This window comes from Excalfactoria chinensis, chromosome 11, assembly GCF_039878825.1.
Source record: "Excalfactoria chinensis isolate bCotChi1 chromosome 11, bCotChi1.hap2, whole genome shotgun sequence".
NCBI lineage: Eukaryota > Metazoa > Chordata > Aves > Galliformes > Phasianidae > Excalfactoria > Excalfactoria chinensis.
The window spans coordinates 15552016-15579755 of record NC_092835.1 but is presented as its reverse complement, the minus strand read 5'-3'; the positions used below and the strand labels follow the sequence as shown (position 1 = coordinate 15579755).

The 27740-nt window shown below is 39.7% G+C and overlaps 1 protein-coding gene across 2 annotated transcripts in view; it reads left to right on the top strand.

The window, feature by feature from the left end:
* Window positions 1-10434, top strand: part of SLC12A4 (solute carrier family 12 member 4) — a 45950-nt gene extending 35516 nt beyond the window's left edge. The window contains exons 17-25 of one of the 2 annotated variants that reach the window (XM_072346309.1): window positions 749-917; window positions 1940-2135; window positions 3171-3340; window positions 3518-3649; window positions 3738-3845; window positions 4635-4819; window positions 5549-5563; window positions 7499-7632; window positions 9246-10433. In XM_072346309.1, coding sequence (XP_072202410.1) covers window positions 749-917; window positions 1940-2135; window positions 3171-3340; window positions 3518-3649; window positions 3738-3845; window positions 4635-4819; window positions 5549-5563; window positions 7499-7632; window positions 9246-9337 — 1201 coding nt within the window. In that variant the 3' untranslated portion in view covers window positions 9338-10433. Of the gene's footprint in view, window positions 1-748; window positions 918-1939; window positions 2136-3170; window positions 3341-3517; window positions 3650-3737; window positions 3846-4634; window positions 4820-5548; window positions 5564-7498; window positions 7633-9245 lie in introns of both variants that reach the window. The other variant, XM_072346310.1, reaches the window with a different exon arrangement.
* Window positions 10435-27740: the final 17306 nt, after the last annotated feature.

The following is a 27740-nucleotide window of genomic DNA, read 5'->3' as shown; positions in this document are numbered from 1 at the left end:
AAATGCCTGGAGTTTATATTCAGAAGTGGAGCCTCTTAAGATTGCCAAATGCAGAAGTCCAGAGGCCCACTATAATTTGCTGAGGGCATGAAGAAGTCACTGCTACCACTTGAAGCTTAAAAACTGGAAGAGAGGCCAACGTTTCTCCCTCTGGGTTTGTATGTTAAGCAGATTACAGAACTCTCCTCTGGGTTATGTATTGCACAACTCTTGTCAGGCTCTGAACAGGAGGAGTAGGAATCTCCCTTGAAAAAAAAGAAAGAGGAAAAAAAAGTGTCTGTAAGTCTTTTTGAACTTGCTTAATCTTAACTTAAGAGAGAGAATAATGCGATATGTAAAAATATCTTAAGGAACAAAAAGCAGAATGAGAAAAACATTCATGTTTGCCAAACTTTTGGCACAAGATAGATCTGGAGGGACAGCCTTTCTCACAAAGCGTGTGCCATAATTGTGCTTAGCAGAGCCTTGAAAAATCAACCATGTAATAAAGCGCTAATGAAAATCTCTTAAGCTTAGTATGTGAATGGGTTTTATGACTGTCAAAACAATACAATTCCCTCAGTGCCTCAAATCTGCTTTGAATCAAGAGAAATAAATTATTAATTAAAGCCTTCATAAAGGAGGAGATAGAGCATTGTTCCCAGAGTTAATATTCAGGCACAATTAAAGTAATGAATGAGGCAGTTTTTCACAAGTGCCTTTGTAATTTATTAACAAAAAAAATTAATTCTCTATTAATTTTCTCCAGGCCTCAGTTGCTGGTGCTTTTGAAACTTGATGAAGACTTGCATGTAAAATACCCAAGATTGTTAACATTTGCATCCCAGCTGAAAGCTGGCAAAGGTTTGACTATCATAGGATCAGTCATCCAAGGGAACTTCTTGGAAACTTATGGAGAAGCCCAGGCTGCTGAACAGGTCAGTGTGTTGAATCAGTCCCTAAAGGAATTTCATAATCTTTCATGTCAAAAAGCATATCAGTAAGACTTCCATTAAATACAGTATGAGCTGAATAGTGCTACAGCTGTTTGTTAAAGAGCTTGCAAACATTTCAGCCATCAGTTTTCTTTGAGGATATAATAAGATGAATGCTTTCGACCTGTATAAGAAGCCTGACTGCGTAAAACTGACTTAATTTATAGAAAATAATTACTCTGGAAGTTTTTGTATGCTGATTAATGAGGGAAAGATGACTATTTAGTTTCTGGACATAACAAGAAACGTTTCAGTGACTTTCAATTATTATAAATTAGCAAATGTACTGTGTTTCTTTCTGCATGGTCTCAAGCAGCATTAAACTTGACATCACAGGCCTGCTTTCATCTGCGTCTTATCTGAATATCGTTGTTTTCCACAAAGGTCTTCTGTACAGGAGCACTGTTAAAAAAGGAAAAATGAATTCATAGGCTCACAGGTTGAGCAAGTTTAATTTCTGAACAGAGGATATGGTTTTCTTGTATGGGGTGTTCATGGGATACAAGTGGGGATTTAGTGCTTGTACGTGCTAAATGAATGTAATAACAGACCAAACTACATATAGATATCAAAATTGGAAATCCAAGTGAAGATAATCAACTGTGTGTTTAAAAAGATGGATGTTTTAAGATTAGAAAATGGGAAGTGGGGTAGTAACAGGTATCACCAGCTACTGCAATTTTTATGAGTAAGAGATTATAGCACAAACCAGAAAGAAAAGTTTGCCATGTATCTTGGAAATAATTATGTTTGGAAGGGAACTTTGTGTGCTTTAGTATCAGGTATTATGTGCATCGAGTGGGCATTTTTTCTTCTGGTTTATTAAGGAAAGTGATTGAGCTGAATTTTGCCTTAAAACGTGTTTTACCTGTGGTCATATGAATCAATAATGTACTCTAATCAAATGATAGGCAAAGACATGGAATTCTTCTTGCATATGAGGTTTTTCCTTGACTGTCTTCCAGACTATTAAAAATATGATGGACATTGAGAAGGTGAAAGGATTCTGCCAAGTAGTTGTAGCCAATAAAGTTCGGGAAGGAATTGCCCACTTGATCCAGTCCTGTGGGCTTGGTGGCATGAAACATAACACCGTGGTTTTGGGATGGCCATATGGATGGAGGCAAAGTGAAGATCCAAGGTCATGGAAGACATTTATAGGTGAGTTTTGAAGGTTTGGTGGGACCAAAGACTGTGCACCAAGATGTTTATTACACATACATTACATTATTTATTACACATACATTACACATTGGGGATTTCAATGGAATCCTTGTGAAATTTGAGGTATATGTATATATCTTACAGATTTGTTTCTTCTGTTGGTCATGATTGCCATGTTAAGTTAAAGCTTAAGTCTTAAAAAGAAAAGAAAGTGGTCTCATATACTTACGTGGTATTGCTGGGTTGTAGTTTTGTTTTTTGCTTAAATAAATGTGGTAATCTAAAGCTTTTGGATGTATGTTACAAAGGGTGTAAATGCAGCAAGTGAGGTTAAGTTCACAAGGGAAGCAAAATCTTTCATGTGAGACCAGATGATGTGATTGAGGGGAGAGGGGAAAGTATGTCTGTGCTTTCAGGCAAAGCAATAAGCAAATTGTCTGTAGATGATTTCTTACAAAACTGATTTATATTTGAAGTATCATTTGTTGTAGCCAAGAGGCCTACGAAAGTTCTTCGGAGATTAATTTAGCAATTAAAATTAATCTTTCTAATGAATGCTTCAAAATGGTGACCTAGAGAGATACTGTTTTTGTGGCAAACTATTTTTTTTGTTCCTAGATAATCGCTTTCCATGGGTATTAATCTAGCCATCTTTACTATGGGAGCTAGCACTGCCCTTGCTCTATCACTGTCATTCCCGTGTTGTTTCTGGTAGCCCAACTACTTAACAGACAAATTAGAACATCTGCTTCTTCCTTGTGTTTAGCTTTGAAGATCACAGCCTTTATTTCAGACATGAAATAGGGCTTGTGTTCCTGTAAGTCTGTTTTATCCCAGGTGCATCATTTGTCCGATCTGTCTGTGCAAGCCTTCCAGTATGTATTTTTCTTCATGTTAGTGATAACTTCTATGGTTTGCTGACATTTGCTTAGTGAGTGTTTTTATTTTATTTATTACTATTATTATTATTTTTTACTATAGATGACTCTTGCAGAATTGAAGGTAACTGTTTTTTCTTGCCCCTCTTGGCAGGTACTGTTCGTTGCACAACTGCAGCCCATCTGGCTCTGCTGGTTCCCAAAAATGTGTCTTTCTATCCCAGCAACCATGAGCGTTACAATGAAGGCAACATTGATGTGTGGTGGATTGTGCACGATGGAGGCATGTTGATGCTGCTTCCTTTTCTACTCAAACAGCACAAAGTAAGGAGCTTAGAAAAAGAATGTTACCAATTACTTTGGTATGCATTATTGTAAAGAAAAAAAGGCTCAGTAGTATTGCTTGCAGTGATAAACAACAGTAGTTATATTGGTAAGCTCATTTCATAAAGTAGAGTGCTATTAAATCAAATATACTGAGAATTTATGTTCCCTCACCAGGTTTGGAGAAAATGCAAGATGAGAATTTTTACTGTGGCTCAGATGGATGACAACAGCATCCAGATGAAGAAGGACTTGGCTACTTTCCTCTATCAGCTCCGAATAGAGGCAGAAGTAGAAGTGGTAGAAATGGTAAGGGATTTGAGCCTGTTTTTCACTTTGTGATGGAAATGGTGTTTGATTAAGAATTGACAGCAATATTTTTTTCTTATTTCTGCAGCATAATAGTGATATTTCAGCATATACTTATGAGAGAACTCTTATGATGGAGCAGAGATCTCAGATGTTGAGGCAAATGAGGCTGACAAAAACAGAGCGGGAAAGGGAGGTATGTCATTTGTGGCTGATTACCATGGGCTGCTGAGGTGGATGACGCAGTGTCTTCCTGGTAGTGTTTTATAATAGCAGCTTCTAAATTAAACTCCTGTGTTCTTAAAGCTAAAAGGAAATCAATTTAGTGTAGCTTTTTGTTTCCCAGAATTGCTTGTTGTCACTGGATAGCCTTGCTGCACATGCAAACCTATGTTAGAAATAATTTGGTTTAGGAAAAAACAGTGGCAGCATATAAGCTGCAGAAACAATTTGTGTGTTCCCCTTTGCAGTGTAGATGATGCTCGGTGACATGACGATGCAAGTCTGAACCTAGAACAGTTTGGATCTTGATTTTGCTTTATGTGGGGATGTCTGAGGCTTTATAGAATAACCTGTTTTCCTTCTGAAAGCTTCATTGTAGGTTGGACTGTTAGCCTTCTAAGTGTCCAGTCTTATTTCTGTGCATGCGCTTGTCCAACTTTTTGTCATTAGTTTTGTGTCAAACGTTGATTTTTTCAGATCATGTCACGATGTGAGATGGAGCGTCTTCTTTTCTATTGCATAGATACAGGCATCCATTAGCCTGAATTCTGCATGGCTCACAATCATCTAAATAGTTTAAAGCTAGTTTGGTTATGTAGGATTTTTAGCTAGGGCGAGCATTTAGTATCTGAGCTGTACCAGGCACTAAATCAACCACACGCAATATAAGATACAATAGAACAAAAAGTCTTTCATTGCTTGGAAAGAACCATAAATGGTAAAACAAACTCTCAGTTCACCTTGTTGTTCACATGCCCTCTAGGCTCAGCTAGTAAAGGACAGACATTCAATAGCACGTCTGGAAAGCCTGTACTCAGATGAAGAAGATGAGGGGGACACTGTGCCTGAGAACATTCAGATGACCTGGACAAAAGAGAAATGCGATGCTGAGAAGCGGAACCGGGGCAGTGCTGTGGGAAGCTTTAGAGATCTCATCAGCATTAAACCGTGAGTCTTGTCAGAGTCAATGGTTTGTGCCTCCTGAATGTCTGTGCGTTTATTGTCTTTTCCCTTCTAATCCTTGGTTTAGACTTGCACAGGAAACATTGAGACCTGACTACTGAAAAGACAGCAGTTAGCCTCCCGAGAAATATCTAACTTAGTAAATGTGGCACACATGCCTCAGTATTTTGTCAAATTCTGAATGGGCTTTAATGTTAAAGCCTATTGTAACTTTCCTCCTGCCTCCCAAATACATTAACAAAAAGCAGTATTAAAAAACAGACTGATCATTTCACAGCTCTAATGACAATTAATAAAAGACCGATAACTTCACTGATCTAATGTTGAGTATAGATGTTTAATACAATGAGCAAGAGACTGTGGGGATGATGATGAGTGACTGAGTAGAATATGTTTGTGATCAAAACCCTTATAAGATGGATTTATTGTTGAAAGAGCATGGACATACAGCAACCATTTTAGTTATTGCATGTGCACCACCTGAATAGCCAGAAGTAAAGCTTGTTGTGGCTTAGTATAAAAACATGTGAATATCCTGTGATCTCCTGATGTGTTGCATCTTTCGTGAAGAGTTCATCCCGCTGGCTTTGCATACTTGACAATAAAGCAGTGAGAAATCAAATCTGCTCTAGGGTGAAATAAATAGTTCATATACTGTAGAAATTCTGAATTTGGTGTTAACTACCTGTACTTTTTCCTCTTCCATGCTTTCAGAGAGTGGGAAAACTTGTAAGTTTGTTATTTAACGTAGAAGTGCCTTAAGGTGGTTGAGGGAACACTGTTATCTCAACTAAGAGGAAGGAAAGAACAGAAAATGAGTTAGAGTTAAGCAGTCTTAGCAATGGTTTTAAAGGGAGCAGGATTAGCTCACATAAGCAAAGTATCATTATACGTAGTGTGTAACAAATTGCAAGTTATCCTGGCAAGTCATGGAAAAAAAAACAATTACAGGTCTGAACCTTTTTTCTTAAGGAAAGTGTCTCACAAAATGTGGGATCCTTCCTCAACGCTGCTATGATGTTATTTCTGGCAGTCTCTGGATTCTTTAAAAAACAAACAAACCCAACAACAAAAAACCCTTTCTCACAGTCTGCACCTTCACGTCACTTGAGAGATGCAGGTTTTAGATGCCACTTCATAGAGTACCAAGCCTTTAATTGTCCATTACTTTTCTAAAACTATACGTAGTTAATAACAGCGCGTTGTTTCTGGTGCTGGTTTCTTCCACACTTCCTGTAAACATAATCTGGTGCCTCTCTGTGTTGTCTGTGGCTTCCTGAAGCTGACGTGGTGAAGACAGAGGGTGTCCTTGCTCTATGTTAAATAAGAACTTGAAATAACAGAGGTAATTCGAAGTGGTTAGACTGCTGTTAGTATAACAAATATTAACCATACTATTAGAACTTCTATTTTCTGTATATATAAAATACTTCTGGCAATACTAAGTATTTGGAAGAGCAGCAGGGTTACTAAAGACTTCTTAACTCATAACATATAAAACTGAATCAGGAAAACTGCGTATTCATGTTCAGTCTGTCTACTAATACCTTGTTTTAATACATTAAAATGAAGAAAGAAAACAAGTGGGAAATGATGGAATCCTCACAACTGGAAATCTATTCACCATTTTATCAGTCTATTTCTGTTATGCTTTTCCTTTTGCAGTACCAAAATAATGATTGATTTCCTGTAGGAAGGAAACATCTCCTGAGTCAGAATTCCTAACTTTCCAGTTCTATTCTTGTGTGAACTGACATTATTTTGTGGTGATATATTACTGATAATTGGTAATGTGCCTGTGTACAAAATTAACTGTGTACCTGGATTCTGAAAGAGGAGGCTTGTAAGATCATTCTGCATCTATTCCCTTCTCTCCCACAACTTCTGAATCAAGTGGCTGATCAGATTTAAAAGCACAATTGAGATTTCAATTTTGATCAGATCATAGGGAGTTTCTTTGTTTGTTTGTTTGTTTGCATATATCCAGGCAGAGAGGTCGATTGGTGTCAAACTGAAGAAAAGGTTAAAATCTTTATTAAACACTGGTAAAGTCGCTCAAGCAGGCATGCATCCAGCCATTTGTAGTGTAGGAAGCTGTAACAAACCAGGCTTTTTCTGGAGATATCAAATGCTGTTGCACACAATAAGACAAGTCCACTCACAGAGAGCATGGATGGAACACAATGCTGCCCTCCTGTGCCTTCGTCATGATGAATCTGAGTAAAATGATATTCTGGTACTGAGCCATGGGAGGTCTGTGCTGCTGCAGGAGGGGATCTAGAGGGAGGAGGCTGCCGAAAGTGAAGACTTTGCAGTCACAAACACCCATGGTCAAAGAGCATGTCCCATTGGGCAAACACGTTTTCAGCTTCTTGTGAAAGGCTGTAAATCCTCTTTATAAAACACGCTTCCTAAAAGCAGCGTAACTTCAACCCTCAGAGACCAAACTCCAGGGATCTTAAGATGGATGAACTGTCAGTATCTGAAGGACTCTGTGAAATCTTTTTAGTATTTATATCATTGTTTGAAGAAATGCGCTGTTTGTTGAGTTGACACTGAAAAGAGTGTTTAGGTGATTTAAGGTATGCTTTTAAGGGCTTCTTGAGCATTCTGTTTTTCAGAGGCATGTTTCTAACAGGAGGTCTAAATGTGCTTTTTCTGCAGGAACCAGTCTAATGTCCGAAGGATGCACACAGCAGTGAAGCTGAATGAAGTTATTGTTAATAGATCCCATGATGCCAGACTTGTTCTCCTTAATATGCCTGGTCCTCCAAAGAACACTGATGGTGATGAGAACTGTATCCTTTCAGTCAAGGCCTGGTCCACTTACAATCGTTTTCTTTAGTGCACTTTCTTGAGGTTGTTTTGACACAAATGTCAGACTGTAATGAATGACCATTCCCACTGAGTGGAGAGTACTTGCTTGGTGCCGATAGTAGTTGCTTGAAGTAAAATTTGCCATTGGTTGCACTGAAAGCCTTGTAGGTTTGAAATGAATGTTGTCTCAATTCTTATTTAACATAATTTACCAAGTCCTTGTAAATCATGCTTGTGCAGTGCAACAACACACAATTCTTTTGTGATTATTTTGCCATACAAGAAAAGAGTAAACAGTTTGACAGCACTTAATATGTTGTGGGCAGGAGCAAAGGCTAATTCTGAAAGGCATATGGCCTGCTATATGATATGTAGTGTCATTTAAATGTTGGGGCCTGCATCCAATAATGAAGTCTACAGCACTGACTTTGGAGGTTAATTCTCAATAGTGGATGTAGCAGATGTTCAAGGAGGCATTCACAGTAGCCAGTGCTCTGAGTTCAGGACAGTGTCTGAACTTGATGAGTAAGCAGGAAGTGCTGATAGAGAGGGTGTATCACGAGCATATTGTCTCACAATGTAATTTGGAAGTTTAGCTGCTAATGCAATGCTCTGGTACAATTAAAATTCAGACCTACAGTATTTAGATACCTAGAAGGGTACTTGCACTGTGCCTCGAAGCGAGGCCAGAGCTGGGGGTTGCAGTCTGCAGAGCATCCTGGTGTTCCAGTTTTCTGCCCATAGCTTTTCTTCAGCCTTGTTTTGTACTGTCACATTAGTAAGCCTTTCTTTGAACTGTGCCAAAAATGTGTGTATCGTGAGTTGCAAATCACAAACCAAATGATTGCAGTTTTCTCCTAACTCTGGAGGGAAACCGTGGTAAGAGTTGTTACACAACAGCTTGCTGGCTGAAGAAGAGATTAAAACACTCCTCCTCAGCATAAGGGTGTTTCAACCACAGCTACAGCTGCAGGAGAGATTTTGAACTTGAGTCTGTGGGTAACTTTGGGTGATGCTGCTTACTCCTCCAGCATCCCTAGAGAGGCTGAAACCTTGTGACCAAACAGCATGCATTATTCTCAAAGAGCAGCTGAGAGGGAATGTCTGTGTTTCCTGGTGCTCAGATCATTTTGCTGGGGAAGTGAGAGAGTCTTGCTCTTAAAAGAACTCCTAAAGCTTATGTTAACCCACTGTATTCCTTCCTTAACTCTGTCCAGTTGCTACCATATCTATATCTATTCAGAAGGATGAATGCAGGTGTGTCAAATTGAGTATAGTACAATTTAAACTTGGCTCTCATGCAGCATCTTGCAGCGAGATATTTAACAATATGAGCATATAGAAATGTGTTCAGCCACAAGTAACATTTCTTAACTGTTGGAAAAAATCCCATCTCCCTAAATCTGCCTGTAGGAAAATTTCTCCTGCCCTGGGTTGAACAGACCTTTTAAGTTTATACTTACCTCAGAGTTCTTGTTTTTCACTGCCTATAACATTCCAAATCCAATGTTTTACTACAGTTCTGGAAGCAGGGAGGTTAATCATTGTGCATTCTGGTTTTAACATCTCTTTGTCCTTGACTTTACTGAAACAGACATGGAGTTTCTCGAAGTCTTGACTGAGGGTCTGGAGAGAGTATTACTTGTCAGAGGAGGTGGACGAGAAGTCATCACAATTTACTCCTGATTTAGTACAAATTTCTAATGCTGGCCTACATTTACCTTATTGGTGATAATGGACATTCCAGTTTTAATTGGAGAAGAAAAAAAGGTTTTTCTGCCTTTCTCCTCATCCAGTTCCTGTTCACTGTCTTTCCGTTTGCAACATACATATCTTTTGGGGTTGCAGTATTGTTACACCATCCGATTAGCAACATAATTTAATTGTGAAGCTGCCACGTTATTCAGTTTCCGCTTTGATACTCCAGCAGTTGTGCATGTAGTTTTACCATTAAACCTATTTTTGGACAACACTGCCACGTGCAGTATTTTTAGTAACTGTATGTAAAGTTAGGACATGAAAGCCAGTTACTGTAAAAAGATTTTAAAAGCTTTTTATATTAGGTTTGGGGAATAGAATAACATTATATAACAGCTAGTTTCTGCTGAAGTTCAGCTACAAAGCATTTTCTAAGAGCACACTAAATTGTAAGAGAACTGAAGAAGTTTGGGTTTTGTTTGTTGTTTTTTTGTTTTTTTTTTCCTGGGTTTATTTACAGAACTAAACTCTCAGTATTGGATAAGAATTTATACCTTTAATACATTTATTGATAGAGATTTAAATAAATTATGTTGATATAGTTGGAATTATGTATGTAGCTTGCTACAAATTGTGTTGCTTCTGAGACTTGAGGTTCTGTGAGGCCAGATTCCTATTTATTTTTGTATTTATTTGTCAGAAATAATGGGTACACAAGGCTGCTTAGGAATACAGAGATCTCATCATAAACTTTGAATCATCCATCGATTGAAGGACCAGTCCCTGTGCAGTTCCTCCATGCTTTAAATTTCTTGCAGACCATCCATCAAAGTACATTGAGCATGTTGGAGTCCCATGTGTAGAGCCAAGTGCTGTGCTACACGCACAGTGATGGGATTGCACTTGCACAAGTACAAGGGACCTGCTGCTTCATTGTATGCTTTGTGTTAGTAGAGGAAAAGGAGGAAAAGATGACCTTTATTAACCAATAAGTCTCTGGAGATTTTGTCAAGCCCATTGAGTTGTACTTTATGTACAGAACATTCGTATTTTTTCAATAAAATGTTGCATATACTTTGAACCTATTCTCTGTTCTGTGTGCTATAATGAATTACTTGGGAATACTCTATCTGTCTTCACCTTGCAGAATTTCTGTGGTCTGATTTCAGTGCATCAGTTGAGACAGATCCGGATGGTGCAGAGGTGTTGTGTTTGCCCAGATGGCACAAGTACTGCTCTGGGGAGGTGCTGACTTAGTCTTGAAAGCCTGGTGTTGTGCTGAAGTGAGTAAGAGCTCATGGGTCTGGAGCTACTGCCTTATTAAATAGCTATGATCTACCCTATGCCTATAGACCATGAAACACAAATGGGTTAGTATGCCCTCAGGATTTCTAGCTGCGTGGGAAAGCAGTGATCCCTTACAGTGGATGATTGTGAGCTGATCTCTGTGGGATGGATTAGTAGTGTGGGGAGAAAGGTCAGGGATGGCACATCTCTCTGATCCGTGTGATCCAGCTGGTTGGTATGCTTAGTTCTGTCATCTCTGTTGTGATAGCGTTCCTGGTTCTTTCACTTTGTAACAGCATTTCTAAGGCAGAAATCTAGACCCAGACAGACTTTTGTCTTGAATAAGAACAATATAATACAGTTTTTTTTGTGTAGGAGTTTTATAGTTTAAGTTCTCACAGGGAAATAAGACATACCAGATGGGAGAAGGATGATACAGTAGATGGGGTTCTCTAAGGTTATTCTATGCCACGTGGATAAAAACTAATTCAGTACTTTATGAACGCTAACAAACCAGTAGGTTCTAATTAAGTAAGATATCTTTCTATGTAGAGGATTCAAGGTAAGTTCCTTTGGAAGGGGTGTGTTGATACAACCTGAAAGCAGCATGGAAAAGGTCAGGGAAGCAGACCAGCAATGAGTTAGCTATCTGAGGGTAACAGAATGATCACCTTCCACTCCTGGCCCTGCACTAGAGCTCTTTTCTGTTAAGGGGGTGAGAACGTTACAATTAAAATGCAACAGATTTAATTGGTACTATCTATACAGAGCTGTATATAGTTGACTACGACTAAATCCTCTATGGCAAGCTTTTTAATAATTAGAAATGTTAAAAAGTAGTTGCTTTTTGTTTGCTGCCTGCTTTAGCCTTCACCTTCACAAAGCTAGAACTCAGGAAAACCAGGCTATCACAAAACTGCTTTACTTTCTGTGAGGATCTGTATGTTGCTTTCCTGATGCAGCTCAGCCTTCCAAGCACTGAAATTGTTTTCAGGAAATTACAATGATGTTTTATACAGTAAAATCCACAAGAGGGCACTGGGCTGCCTCGTTTGGCGATTCTCTGGGCTTGCAGAAATACCACCACAGTTACCCAAATCATTTCTGAATTCCTGTTGAGTGGTGATTTTTTTCATCTTGTTAATCCAAACTGTACTTCTCTGAATCCTCCATACCCTGATAGGGAATGAAACACGATACATTTAAAATTTTCCATTGAAACGATTCATTCTCCTCCCTGTCCCCATTCCTCATTTTCTCATCTGCGTCATCCATAATCGTGTTTGCTTCTTCAGTAGTTCCCTTGGGAAGGAAGAAACTGCCTCATGCTGTGCTCTAGAGGTCAAAAGTTCTCATCCCGTTTGGGAGTAATTACCCCCTCCATAGCCGCTGGCCCAGGTTTGTAGGCAGATCCTGCCAATAACAAGTGCTGTTTTCCCCCAGGGAGAGGTACCACATCATTCTGCATTTGCCACATCAGACAGCATCAGTCAGAACTGCAGCACAGTCTAGTAGACGATGGTTTTCTGAAGAGATTTCTCCTTAATAGTCACACACTACACCCCAAGCTCTGGCAGCTCTGAATAGACTGCCCCTGCCAATGGGAAACTGAGGAGAGTTTTCAAGTTTTGACCAAAATTCACTCACTGCCCTGAATATTATGAAGGCAGACCTGTCACTGGTAGGAAAAATGTTGTCATGATGTGCCTCTTCATCCAGCCAGAGGAGAACCTGCCACCCAGGCAGATGTTGCTTGTCCCTGGCAGTCCTGATGCTTATTTTTCTGTGAGCTGCTGCAGCAAGCTCATGCTTTAAGAGGTGTTAAAGAGACAGTGCATGTACTGTGTGTGATGAGTTGGAAGGTGAGATAGGATAATTCCAGAAGTAAAAAGGTACTGGCTAAAGCTGAGTGGCAATAAATGTGCCTAACTTATCTCTGCATAGTGTGTGTGAGACTGAAGCGCCACAGCTTTTAATGATTTCTGTAATTCTCTGGCTATATAAATAATATCGATGGTGTTGCTGAAATAGAAGTGTGGCAGGACATTTCTGCTGCCCACAGGAATGACATTGCTAACAGGTTCATTGCAAAGCCAGGCAGAGATTCTGACCTTTAAGGTGTCTGTGCCATGCAAGTCGGACAATGAGTCCATGATGTTAAATAAAAAGAAAGTAATAAGGAGAGCATGGGACTGTGCTGCATGGATCTTGTGGGATCCACTAGTAAAGAACCTCCTTCTAGGTTCTTTCCTTCTAGGTTCACCTCCTTCTAGGTTCTTTCCTTCTAGGTCCACCTCCTTCTAGACAAGGCTGCTCACAGCCCCATCCAGCCTGGCCTTAAATGCTTCCAGGCCAGAGCATCCTCAGCCTCAATGGGCAACCTGTTCCAGTGTCTCACTACCCCCATAGTAAAGAATTTCTATCTGACACCTTTTTGGATTTTCTTGTTATATGTCTAGACTAATTTCCCAAGAATAACAAGTTTCATTCTGCTGTAAAATTTCCATCTTTGACTAAATATCTTGATTTGCTTTCCATTAGATTAGAAGGAAGTTAATAAGGAATCAATGGCCGAGGCTTTTCAAAAAAGAAAGACATCATTCACCACAGAAACATCAGAGATCTGAATGAAATATGTAAATAGTTCCCATCAAAATAAGCTGGCCACAATGACGATTGAATGCATTCTTAGTTGGCTCCTTTCATGTCCTTCTCCAGAGTTGATACAAGCTGTTCCCACAATGGAGCTCTTTGTGGCTTATCTGCTCTTTTCTCTTTCAAGAGCAAGTACAATTAGCTTCCTCAGAGGCCAGCTGTGCGAGGGTGAAGCATGGCCCTGTTTGTTTATGGGCTTTAGCCAGCATAACTCGATCCTTGTCAGATGGGCTTCAGCGCTATTTTTCATAAAGTGTGCTTGTCTGGATTCCGTTCATTTCATTTTCAACAACTTCTTTGCATCTGCGGAGGTATTTCTCACCTCAGAACAGCTTATTGAAGTGCTCAGCCAGGCCAGTCAGCTAAAATGAATGCACTGAAAACAAGAAGATAGAATGAGTCCAACTCTCATACCATTTTTCACACACTTAAACTAAAATTGACAAGGATCCTGCAATGAACAAAGCTTAGCAGTAATACTGCTCCCAGAGTCGTAGTTTATGCAATGGTTTTATACAGTGTGGTTTATACAGTGCTTTATTTATTAGATTTTAAAATAGCTCCTTTTAAACAGGCATCTTTTGCAACTTGTTTTGGGACTGAATGCTAATCTACTCTATCTTTCTGTCTGCCAGCTGGTATGTCAGTACTGAATGAAAACTGGCATAGAATGCACAGAACTGAGGGAAACGGTCTCTGTAGAATCAGGCCATGCGTCTTAAGAATACATACTAAGAGTGGAAAACATTGTCTTGACGGTCAATATGGCTACATCCTAGCATGGCAAACTGGTTCTGCTGTTAAAGCGCAACAGCCTCTTCTGCTGTCTTATAAATAATATTGTTCCTGTCTGCCTGGATATGCTGTACATGGGAACAGCAGCAGCACGGAATGATGTCTTTGGAGAAGGTAGGTTATTCTTGCTGTAACAGAGCTTTTCTTTCCTTTTGAAGGCTCCTGGATCCAACCCCTGCTCCAAAACACCAATTCTGAATTCAGATTGAAAAATAAAATGCTGGTGCTGCTGAAAACTGTGGAAGGCAGATCTAGTTACTTAAAAAGCATCTTAAGTAAGGTCTGTGCTGGTTGGGAAGGTGGTGGAAGAAGGAGAAGTGTGTGAAAGGAGAACATCAAGTGATAACTCTTGGTGAATGTGCCTTCCAGGCCATGTATTTGTATTTCAACATGTTCTGCCTTAAGAGAGGTGGCTCACTGTAGAGGCTGTGAGGAAAAAGTCTCTCCTGTAATCTCTTCAGTGTCTAATTTGATTAGGAGACCCACCTTTCTCATACCGGACTTAACTATCAGGATCTCATTAGGATCTCATTACTAACCATACTTCCACAGTCAGATCCTGGGTACTACAATGAGCCTGTAGGGAAACTCAAGAATGTCTTTAAGCAGAGCAGAGAATGGTGGATTTTCTAAGAAGCAGTGAGGGCAATTTGGAGCAAGAAGTGAATATCCCCATGGATCAAACTGAGAGGAAAAAGTCCACTTAATTTAGGAAAGCTGCTCTTCTCTGGATTTTGACCCTTCTTTTACTTTAAGTTGTACCTCACAGATACCAAAGTTGTCCGTGAAATGGGTCTCACCATTGCAACTAAAGCTCTGACCTCGGCTGTTCTGTATACTGCTGTCATGGGGAAAAGTTTGCAGCAAACACTCATACAGAGACTCCAGACGTGCTGCACTGTGGTACCTGTCTTGTGACGTCTGCAAATGCACGCGAGATGCCGGAGCTCTCGGGAGCCTCGCGAATGAACGCAGCGCCTTGTTTGCACCCGCAGTGCTGCAACTCAACGGCTGCTCTCGCGGCCCGGCGCTGCAGTTCCCGCTTCTCGCCACGTGGCGGCGCTGAGGAGAGAAAACCCGTCCCGTACTGTGAGCTGGAGATAGCTCTGATCGAGGAAGACTGTGCTGCTGACAGCATGAATGGTTAACAAAGCTAGGTGAGGATAAAGCTGCTGGTGTGAGGGAGATAAAGGGATTCGATCAGAGCACGCAAGAAAAAAGGGAGGAGGCAAACTCTGCTCTTCCAGAAGGTTCCATCTTTTAGCCCAGCTGCTGAGGTATGGAGGCCGTGCAGTGAGCTGCAGTCACAGCATGGCAGGCAGGGAGGAAAAGTCTGTTATACTGTGTGCTCACACTGATTAGAACTGAAGGGTGGTTGTGCAGGGTGGGGAGGGAGGAGTTCTTTGGGTGAAATTCGGGGCCTTCAGTGATGTTGGAGGGTCGGATCTTGAGGCTCCTGCCTGCAATAGAGCCAAGGTAGACCACAAAGTAATGGGGCTACCTAAACAAAACAGAACCTAACACACCCGTGAGTTGTTAGGCACCACAGATGTCATTCTGGAGATGTAGCGCTGAAGGTGATGAAGCACCTTTAATGATGTCCACAGGGAGATCAATTAGATTCAGTTCTGCTGTCACAGAGGATTCCTGCCTCTGCTGTTTCATAACCCATCATTTTATGTGTAGCAAAGTTTGTCCCAAGCTGTAAGTGATAAAGAGTTGCAGCTCATTTGGCAGTTTTCTTGTGATATCATAAGCTTTTTTCAGCTTTGGGAGGGAAGAATGTATGGATGAGTTGTGAAAAGTATGAGTAACTTTTATAAGGCTAATAGTGCTCTGTGGCAAAGAGAAGAAGCAAGCGTGAGGGGAGAAAAGAGGAATGTGTTATGATACACAACAAAAGGGTGAAGTCTGTCATGCAGAAAAGAACCTATTCTCAGAGTTTACTTGCTTCATTCTCTTCCTGAAATATCAAAACATTTTCCAGAGTCCAACAGTGACTTTTGTTCAGGCTGCCAATACAGGCAGGTCAAAATCCAGAGCAGTCACTGAAGTCTGAGGAACCTCATGAAATGAGGCATCACATCCAGTGCATGTGTATATTTTCATCAATAATCTGAGCTTTTCTGTGTTGTTATTAGCAAAATACCTTGTTTCCTGTCCTCACAGAACTCTTTATGCTTTACCTGGAAGGCCTCTGAGCTCAGCCACTGGAATGGCCAGAAGTGCAATCTCTGAAACTTTAGATTTGCAATGAGTGACTGCTATTTAGCAAGGGAGTAGTCCCAGTTCGTAAAACAGTAGAGATTTAAATTAAGTGATTTATACATTTAAACTAGGGCATCATATTGACCTGTGTAAGGGAAACTATTAATCACAGACTGAACCTCTGATTAACCACGTGAGACAAGTGATAGGTCAGCTGTGGGAGCACAGGTGAAGGTTATTCAGCTGTGCTACCAGAAGGAGTAGAGCTTGATTTCACCTCTCCTAGATCCCATTTAAGGGCTGACCATCACTAAGGCAGCATCTCTTTCTGGAGATTGCTTCTGTGTGGAGTTTTTGTGGCAAGCCTCGACGTTGGCGAGCATCCATCTTGACAGTGAGCATTTTCTTAGATACCCTCTGACTATCCGTTCACTTTGTAATTACAACTATACATTTGTATAATTACAACGATATACAGCCTGGTCAAGAGTGAGTAAACTACAACCTGTAACAGGACTGAACTGATGTAATCTCTTTTGTTAATGAGGAACAAGAGGATCTGTTTCCTTCAAACTTGACTTCTGCAGTTCTACCTTGCAAATGCTTAGGTTTGGGTTTTCTTTTAACCTATTGAGATTTAAAGTCTAGTTCAAGAACTCTTGTGAAGCCTTCTGATTTCAAGGCTAGATTTGTTCTTAGTTTATTGCTGCTTGACCTCATAACAAAATTGCCCTTTATCTTAAGTAACTCTTCACCCTCACTAGTGTTTCTGTTCTGGTTAACATTTATAGATGACAAGAGTTCCATTGTTTAGTTTTGAAGCAACTGTTTTTTTGCTAGGCTGGCAAAGACTGGGTCTGTAGAGGAGAGTTTATGGTCTGTATCAGATTAAGAAGAGGAAAATGAACAATAAAAGTGGTAATACTGACTTGACGGAGATCCTAGCATCAATTTAAGAGATGGCTTTTGGCAGTGCTGTCTGACCTAACACATCAGCTGGAAAAGCAGGGGGGACTATACAAATGAGTAAGGGGGGAACTCCCAAGCAACCAGTGAGGGTTATGTAAGACCCTCATACAACCTTGTTCAAGTGCAGATGGCCAGGGAAAGTAACCAGCAGGAGACAGAGTGCGATGCTTGCCTAACCTAACAAATATACAGGTAGTAGATGTTTCTTCCTTATTAACAAAGTAGGTATAGAAAAACAAAACAACACAAAGCAAACTGAATAAGCAGGAGGTTGTGCTTGATTTGTGGAAATATTCTACCTGGCTCCCTGCCCTGAAAATAAACCAGGTTTCCTCTCTAAGCATACGTTGTTTTGGAAGTGCAGGGTCCATGTGTTTTTGGTAACAATGTTACAACATCAAACATGCCTCAATTGCTCTTCCAGTGGTGAGCAAACTGCATGGTCTCGGTTTTCTGTGCTTTGTGGGTGTGATTACAAGAAGGGTAACTGCTGTAGCAAACTATTCAGCTGGAAGTCTAGATAAAAAGTGGGAGGCATCTACTTCAGGGGAATGTTCAAGCTTTTAATATGCTGCATAGCCTATAAGGAAAGGAGGAACTATGGCATGTATCTGCCATAACACATTCTCTTATTCTATTGTGCTTCAGAAGCTATGGGGATTTATTTCTTCTATTACTGATACACAGTAGTCACAAGTAAGAAGAATGTAAATTCTGAGGGACTCAAGAACAGCTTAATTACACTTAGTGTACAAAACCTTCCAGCAAATGGAAAGCTTCAAAATATGAAGATAGATAAAAATGGTAGGGCCACATCCTCTTGAGTGGGGTTGTATGACTACAACAGACCAAGATGGGCATTTCTGGTCCTTACTCCTTAGCCTTGCTGTTTCATGTTAACACAGGCATAAGCAAGACTCTTTCACAGTTAGAAGACAGATCAGGTTTTCAGAGTAGAAGCCTCCCTCTGTGAGCTCAGTAAGCCAAGCTTTGTTTTGTTTAACTGAGTTTGAGTACAGCTTGCTTAAGCAAGTGGTACTTTGTTGCAACACTGTTAAAAGGATAATCCAGGAGCAGATGTTAAGCAGGGGTCTCTGAGCCCTGTACTGTGTTCTGTTCTTATAGCTTGTATGTAGGAACAGCTCTGGTTGCTGCAGGCTTTCCTAACAGATTTGCCTACAGAGCAACTGTACTAAGAGGCACTTGTGTGAGAATGAATATCACCTTCATTTCTCTTGCATGGTTCTTGTTCTTTGTGGCCAAGACTTATGATATTATAGCATGAAGCACACTTTGATGCTAGATGCAAAACAAGCAGCAAGTATAAAGGCCACAATTCCAAATGTTTGCTTGCAAAGACATGATAGGTAACTTCCCAATTTTCTGCATATTGGTGTTTTACTGGCTTGCTTATGACTCCCAACTAGTAAATATTTTTTTGAATAATGATATTAAAAGTGTTTTCTAGCACAAAACCATTTCAGAATTCTGATTAGTAGGGGAAAATAGTATCTGCATTTGCTGAAACTGGTGAAGAAGCTTATCAAATGAGGCAGTTGGATTGCTGTTCCTTGTAACTTGCACTACGAAGTGGTATTTCATCACCTTACCCTCAACCCTAACTGTTACTGAATGGTTATTGGTTAGAGCTGAAACCGAAGGCAGGCCTGTAAGGCATAGAAGAGAATGGAGAGGTGATTACTGTGGGCTTACTAGTGGCATCTGGTACAGGTTTGCTTTCAGGCACTTGAATTCTAGACATCTGAATGGATGGCAGTCATTGATTCTAGTCACTTGTGCTCTGGTTATGTAGGACTACTTAAGAAGTACTGGCTACTAGGACCTGAGTTTTGCATTCCACATCCTCCTCTGCCATCCCGTCTTCTTGCTCTTTGTGGCTGCTGGGAGGGAAGGCCTGTATGTTGGCTGTGTAAAGATAGAATTGGAATACTCAGAATTGAAGAACTGTAATTGTAGCACCTGTGTTACCTTCAGTTACAGAGGATGAGGGAAAGCATGTTATTTGAAATTCCAGTAATGGTAGCAGTTCCTGAATTGGATAAAAGTGTATTTAAATCAATGATGTAGTCTCGAGCACTCTGTTTTGTTTTAGAGGCTGTGGCAGATCTGTGTTTCTGGATGGTGACTTGTCTATCAAGTCTGAGATTACAGTGAGTGTTTAACTTTCCATCCCATCACCTCTTATCTAAGTCTGGCTTCATGGGCTGGCATATGCTGGCCATCTCTTCCTGTGATGTACAGCTATGCTAGAGCAGTGGGGAGAGGGCCGTTTTAATTTAAAATTAACCATGGTTACTACTTACAAGGACTTCTGTCTAATTATGGCCCCTCAATCTCCTTAATTCTCACTGTCTCAAAGTGCTGTCCCAAAAGGTCTGCCCTGGAGAGACAGAAAAGTGTTCTGTGAGACTTAAAATATGGTATATAAATTTCAGCTATGGGTTGTAATTTGTTTTTTCCTTCTTCCTCAAAGGAGGAAGGAAAGTGAGTCAATGTGACTGGAGTACCACATGGTCATCCCACCTTTTTCTTGCTCTAGTAGGTAAAGCTTCAGCTGCTCTGGGTGCAGCATTGAGTTGTACCTCAGTAGCCATCTGGTGAGGCTGCTGACACAGTGCTTCTGTGTCTGAGTGCTTTCTGTAAGTAGTGAGGAAAAGCACCACCTGTTAGTGTGGTGGCTACGGCCATGGGAGGGGCCTGAGGTGACAGCTGAACTCTATAGCAAAATGTAAGGTGCAGATATTTTATCCAAAGTAGAGCCTTGGATACTTGGGGATGCATAAAAGTGGAGCTGACTTGTTGCTGAAACCCAGACTCCAAAATGTACACTGTGGCAAGGATCTTCTAATATATTTGGTTATAAACCAGCCCTGGCACAGTCACTCATCAAATTTAACTGGAGAATTATGTGACTGTATTAAACTTTCCTTATATTTTTATTCTTATATATGACTACTTCACAAATTTCCTGCTGCAATGAGCCGAGAGACTTATTTTTGAGAGAAACCAAACAGTTTTTTTTTTTTTTTTTCTTATCCCACTTCTACCTGTAAAAAAGCCCTTTGTTTCTTTCTAATTATCAAATAACAGATGGTTTATGTTAGCTTTAAGAGATGAGGGATTGGGAACTGGGATAACAAACTGGTCAGTTATGCTTGGATTTCAACTACTGTTGTTTACCAGTGGCTCTGGCCCAATATTGCAGGGCTGTTTGTGCAGTCCTCGTCTCTTTGAAGTCTCTCCAAAAGGCAGGAGCCAAGATGCTTCTTTTCTGGATTGTGAAATCTGAAGTAGGAATTTATCCTCTTGTTGCTTTTGGAGAATGAGAAAGAGGAAAAGAGCTTTGGTCTGATCTTGTTAATGGGTGAAGATTACTAAAACAGCTACCTTGGCCAAGTAAACCTTATGCAGGACCAAACCTCCCTGATGGTTTTGTCCCCAGCCCAGTCTCTCTGAGGATGCAAAGTGTCAAAAAAGCAACAGTATATTTCTTAGTTCTAGATGTATATTTATAAAAGTTCATAGAAAATATTTTCTGGTGAACTCACGTGACACTGGGGTTGAGAGTGATTATAAAAGTTACATAATCTGGATTTTGTGATAGTGTTCTACTCCACAAATCAGCATATTGCCTGACAAGAGTCATGGTAATGTTATATTCCTTTTTAGTAATCTTTTATCAAAATACTGCATAAGTGTAGCTATGGGAGTCCTTTGCAGCTGATTAATCCCTTTGCTTGGAGATGTCTGTACTTAAGAAATGACCTAATCTGCTGTTCTTTCCTTGCATGTTTGGAATTAAAAGGAAGTAGAATCTTTATCTTGTTTGGATTTATATAATCCGCAGCACTTCTTTATAAGAGCGGTAGCCTTTGTAGTTTTGTGCAATGCGTAATGCACCTTCTGGCAATGCCATATATTTACTGAGGCACTGTCCAAAATATTTAATGTGCATGTAATATATTGGCCTTCATTGCCAATATGTTGGAATCTTAGCTACATTTTTTGCTGGTGGTATTGGTGCAAGGGAAAATACCCTTCTCTGCAAATATCATATGGATTTGATGGTAGGCTACTCGATGGATGAGGAACTGGTTGCAAGATTGTACCCAGTGAGCAGTGGTCAGTGGCTCAATATGTGGATAGAGGTCAGTGATAAGTAGTATCCCTCAGGGGTCAATACTGGGACCTGTGCTCTTTAATGTCTTCAACAGTGGGATCAAGTGCACCATCAGCAGTTTGCAGATGACACCAAGCTGTGTGGTGTAGTCAGTGCACCCAAAGGGTGCCACCCAGACAGGCTGGAGCAGTAGGCCCAGGTGAACCTTATGAGGTTCAGTAAATCCAAGTGCAATGGCTTGCTCCTGGGTTGTGGCAACCTCTGCTATTAGTATAAGCTGGGCAATGCAAGGATAGAGCAATACCTGGAGGTAGTGGTGGATGGTATGTTGAACGTGAGCCAGCAATATGTTCTTGCAACTCAGAAAACCCTACAAGGGCAGGCTGAGAGCTGGAGCTGTTCAGCCTGGAAAAGAGAAAGCTCTGGAGAGATAATGTCCTTCCAATATCTAAAAGGGGGTTATAAGAAAGAAGGGGATGAACTATTTAGTAGGATCTGTTGGGATAGGACAAAAATGGTTTCAAACTAGAGAAGGGAGATCTACACTGGATGTAAGGAAGAACTTTTTTGCAATAGTGGGGGGTGAGGCACTGGAACAGGCTGCCAAGAGGTCTGGTGGATATCTTTACCTTGGAGACATTCAATGTCAGGCTGGACTGGGCTCTGAGCTGCAGATGTTCCTGTTCATTGCAGAAGAGTTGAATTTAATGACCTTTAAAGGTCCTTCCCTGCTCAAATATTCAGTGATAAGCCTGCTGTCAACTATTCAGCCTCAATCATGGGTGTATGGAGGTGTATTTTTTTTGTTTTCTTTTTACTCACTTTTCGCAAGTTCTACTTGGTAGCAAATGTAATGGTCTTTGGCAAAATAATGTGAATAGCTGGTGTACTGCCTCCTAAAGTGTTTGAAGATGGAACAAAAAGACTCAGAAGGATGGGATACTGTGGCTAGATAGCACCCCTAGCAGGCTGGTACCACTTTCCCCTTGTGCTCTTGAATTCATATAAGAAGATCATGAATTAACTTTTGATCATCATTATATATAATGTTATTATACATATTATATATTGCAGAGTTCTGTATGTTTTTCTTTAGTTGTGATACCTTGGGAAGTGCTGTATATTAAATTGTCTTTTTATATGAGGTATTGTGTCCTAAAAATGAGATTTCTAAGCAGCTTTTAAAATGTTTCTTTTAGTTTTATTGCTGAGACCGTGGTGCGATTACTCCAAGATAAAACTTCAGACTCTTCAAGCCCATGACCTGACAGAACTGGAACTTCCTGAAATGAAGTCATCAAGGTAAGTGAAAAATTTATTTGTGAAAGAATATCTACAACTGAGACTGAGAAAAGCAGATGTTGATGATGGCATGCATTTAATGTTTCCTTTGTTGAAATGTTTGCTGCTTGCGCTTATGAACCCTGCTGGGATTAGTGTGTTTTATTTTGCTAATATAAAAGCTCCAAATTGTTGGTTATGTTTCTTATTACAAAAAGGTGGATTTTCTAAAACTGTTGTCTCTGTGTTTTTCTGGTATGTTAGCATGTTCTGCAGTATTGCAGTGGTTGGCTCTCAGTAGAGTCTTCTGGTAATGTCTGTCTGACTTTGGTTTGAAGCATTTAATTTATTACTCTGAGAAAATTATGTAGGGCATTTGTGCTGTTGATAGTCTCAGCTCTTATTTTCTTGACTGTTTAAGTGTGGTGTTTTTTGGGTTTTTTTTTTTTGAAAGTCTTGATCAAAGAAACTTGTATGTATGACATTTTGCCAATACTACTCTTAGCAAGAGTATTATTATAAGCAAGACCTTATAATGGTGGACAAAAGTACAAGATGCTACAAAATAATGTCCTTTCTTGCTTTTAGATGGATTAAATGTTTATCGTTAGGAAAAGAGAGTGTCAGAACTGTGCCAAACACAACAGATAATTGTTTTCTGTGTAAGCGTTTGTCCTTTGATATGAGTAGTAAGTGTACTAAGTTTGTGATAATGGACAACTATGCTCACCCATTTTGTTGAGAGGCCATCAGCAGATCTTTGCCGTGTTTGTAGTGTGATTTGAAGATGTGCTGCATTTACATAAATGGAAAGGAGGTATTCTGTCCTTGATCTTCTTTTCAAAAGTGACAGTGTGTCATAGTGCTGCATCCTGCCTCACACAGGGATTAATTTATTAGGAAGTATTGACTATTACTAGGATTTTAACCTCAAAACTTTGACACTTTGTTATATAGTCTTCAGTTTATGTCTCCAGAAACTGTTTTTTTCCCCCACTAACAGTGTGTACGTAACCTTGGCTCCTGATCCCCTCCTATCTAAAATATTACCTTACAAGCTTTGTGTGTAGCTACTCCTTTGTCCTGTTATACAATCCAAGTTGTTTTTTTTTTTTTGCTGCTTAATTCAGATTTGGAATATTTAGCACTGACTTTTCATGTACATGCCTCACCGAAGTACATGCTCATTTATCAAGGAAACTTAAAGGCCAAGTATTTTTGGCCATTCATCTAGGGACTTGGAAAGAAGAATTGTGAAAGAAATGTATGAAAGTGATTAGGAGATAAAACAGACTTTGGTTGCAGGTGTGTACTATTTCACTAACTGCAGAACAGGGTATCCACATGTGAATGAGTAGTTGGGCTAATGAGTCTAGTGGAGGGAAGCCCATAACAAATACTAGGCTGGGGTTTTCTGGCTCTTTCCCTTTTCTGCTATAGTTGTGCTGTGTACCTTGAAGATCTATGTTTAGGCTTCTATTCTTCCCCTAAATAATATGTCTGGAGAGGCTTTCTCCAGGAGAACAGCCTCTAGCAAGGCAAGCTGTAGCATTTCCAACCAAACTTAAATCAGAAGAACAGCAGGAGTAGATTGACTAATTTAAAAATAATTTAAAAAAAAAGCAAACACTTCTGATGTATTTTTAATATTTAAGAAAGAACTTTACTCCAAATAGCCTGAAACTTAAATGACAAAGCAGTTTTCTACCATCTGTATCAGAAAATTATTTGTCATCCTTTAAACATGCAGGCCTTCAAAGTAAGTAAATTAACAAGTAGAAGTAGACCAGAATTATTATCCTTTTGTAGGTGGGAGTGTTTTGAATCTCTACTAGAGCTTGTGACATAGATAGGCAGAAATAAAACAGAAATGGTTTGGGGCACACTTTTTCAAAGATTAAAGGGAGACAAAGGTTTTCAATACGTGATTCCAAAATTCCCAGTATTAGGACTTTTTACTGTGTATAATGAGTCCAAATTTCTACTTTTCTATATCTGGAACATGGAAAAGAAAATCTGTACAATGAGTGACCTACTGCTGGGCTGTGGCTGAGTTAGTTTTGGTTTCCTTAATTCTGCTGTCTTAGAAAATTTACTTTAAAAGCTCTAACTTTTTGTTTGGATGCAGAACAAAACACTTACTGGTTTGTAGGATTCTTGTTTTCTGGCCAGGGCTCATTAAATAGATCTCAAATGTTTCAAAATGTTCTGTCATTATCCTTTTCAACTGTTTTTCATTCTGGTGTTCAGCTTCTCTTACAGGCTGAATCCAGGCTTGGAGATCTGTAGCTCTGACATTGTATAAGTTACTTCTTCTATTTCCTCTCTCACCCCTGCCCCAACTTGTGAGATTTTAGTTCATGAAAATGCCTGCTCTCCTGAGATTTCTTATTGTTCAGATAAGCAGCCAGAAGTTCAAGCTGAAGATGGGTTCAGATCTTTGAATCTCACCTTCACAAATTGGAAATTTAACTGGCTTGCCATAGGAGTTATATTTTCTTTCTATTTTAACAGTCTTTAGAGAATATTGGAGGTCATCATATCATTTTCCCTGCAGTATTACATGCTATTTACAAGCTTTTCTAGATTGATGCCTTTTTTGCCTCAGAGGAAAAAAATAGATATACCAAAAATGCAATTATTTCGATTCAAAAAATGCTTTAATAGGTACCTATATATAAATATATACATAGACACAAAACAACTCACCTCTCTACTTCATTCTCACCTTTTGGGGGGAATTGAGACTCTCTCCCAAACTTCACACTCAAGTAAGGCAGTGGTGAGTTGATTTTAATGAAATAAAAAGCCCCAGAGAGAATGAGATGTAAACATGCTGTAGAACCATTAAGTTCCTGAATGAACCTCTTTTGAGGAAAGCATCTTCTTCAAGTCTTAAATTGGACTCAGTTCCGTTTGGTGTCCCCCCACTGCACTCTGATGGGACAGGCTAGTAGGTCTTGAACCATCACCATACCTTCTACTTAGCTAATTTTAGTAATCTTTTAATATTTAGTACTGATGTTTTCCATGGTATCAATTTAAAAACAATGCATACAAATCCCCCTTTTTTTTAAATAGTTGAACTCGGAATCAATCTTCATTTTAAGGATCAATTCCTGATGAGCTCACTTCAAACACAGTTACATGGTATCAAAAATGAGGTATATTAGCACAGAAGTTTAAGTAGCTGGGCTGTGTTATGTTGTGCTCTCATTGCTTCTTTAAAGTTATTTGCAGAGTGACCAGATTGACCAGGAGTATCTTTTGTCAGCTTGAACTGATCTTTCACCATAAATTCCTGTCCTGTTGATGTTGCAACTGGAATAGTTTAGTAAACCAGCTTACAAAATGCTACCAAGCTGCATGTTTCCTTTCTTTTATTTCACCACTGCCTTAATTTTCCATTGAGGATAGTTTTCTGGGAAAACCCTGCAAGCTATATTACTAATGCGACCAGAGTTGAACAAAATTGTTTGGAGGGTTGCAGTATGTGGAGGATGCATGAGACAATGAGACAATGACCTGCAAGCCTGCTTTAGAGAAATAGCAAACCCTGGAATGGTGTCTAGATTCCACACTGTGTACTGAAGGAGGCACTTAGTGTTGTTTTTTCATTTGTTGTAAGGTACCAAGCAGGGTTATCCTTATTTTGGCTGCAGTGATAGTGAGAAGGTTCAGCTACAAGCTGCAAAGGGCTTATTTATCTCTGCGTGGAACTTAGGGCAGTGAGGCGGGGAAGTTTGTTTGGTTTAGAGTTAACTGTTCCTCTGAATTGCAGTATGCTCAGGGATGCTGCTTTAGGTGGATGCATGATACAAATCTTCCTGCAGCAGAAAGGAAATAGTCAGCTATAGAGATTAGTAGGAAGAAAGAAATCCTCTGCCAGTTTGAGAGGTTTCTTGTGGTTGTTGCCATTGATTAGAATGCTGAGGTATCTTGAATCAGTTTAAATGGCTTTAATCAGAAATGAATGCATCTCTCACTTCTGCTCTCTCTTCATATGTGGTATCCATGATTTCAACTGGCAGCAGTAGATTATCTAATATTGAGCAGGATCTGACTAAGGAGTTGGTAGTTCTTTAAACATCTCTCAAACTTCATCTGTTCTTAAGGTTTCAAATATTTATTTCAAGCTTAGAGAAATGACATTAGAAAAGCAATAAATTGGGCAATTATTTACTTTCAGCAGGGATATATTTTACTACTAAAATGATGCAAATATTCATTTTAAGTTGTTGATGAACACTGGAGTGTAGCAGCTATGGAAAATTCCAGGAAAAACTGTAAAATGCTGAGTGAAAAATGTCAAGGGTAGTATTTGTTAAATGTGATTTCATTCACACATTTATACCTAAAAATGTCTCCCTAGATCATCTGGGAGTTGTGAGGTTGAGTCATGTTAGCCCTTTTCTTTTTCACATTTACACCATTTTGTTCGTACTTCCTGAATCTGTTCTACTTTTCTCATTTTCTTTTACCCTGCTGGTTTGTTCTTTCTTGGCTTTATTTTTAATTAGTTAAACATAAGTGGCCTTTGACATAGGAAAGATTATGAAAACAGTGGGATGTTGGTTACTGCTTTGAAAGAGGAAGGCAAATATTTTTGTGTGTTCTCCTTTCTCTGTTACCTCTCTCCTGGGGCTCAGTTGTTGGTAAGTGAAGTAAAACAGCCACTTGAGTGGGGAAAAGGGAATTTATTTAGAATATTTCTTAGTTTTCTGTGTATTATGGCCAGAGGCCTAATAAATCTTGGTTTCATTGTGCGGTGCAGAGCTACTAAGTGTGTAAAGTATGTAACAAGAACCTCTCAACATTACGGCATGAAGTGTTATAACAGACCAGATGTGACAGGGAGAGAAAATAAGTGATTTTATGCAAGCATATCAACATTCAAAGATTTGGCATCCATTTGTGTTTAACACAACTTGAAAATTTACCCTCTTATAATGGTGTCTAAATGGACACTAGTCTTCTGGAAATCTTGCCTTTATAGCCATTTTGGGATCGTGGGAAGGGTTAATGCAGTTAGCTGTTACTGAAGGGGTTGTGGGA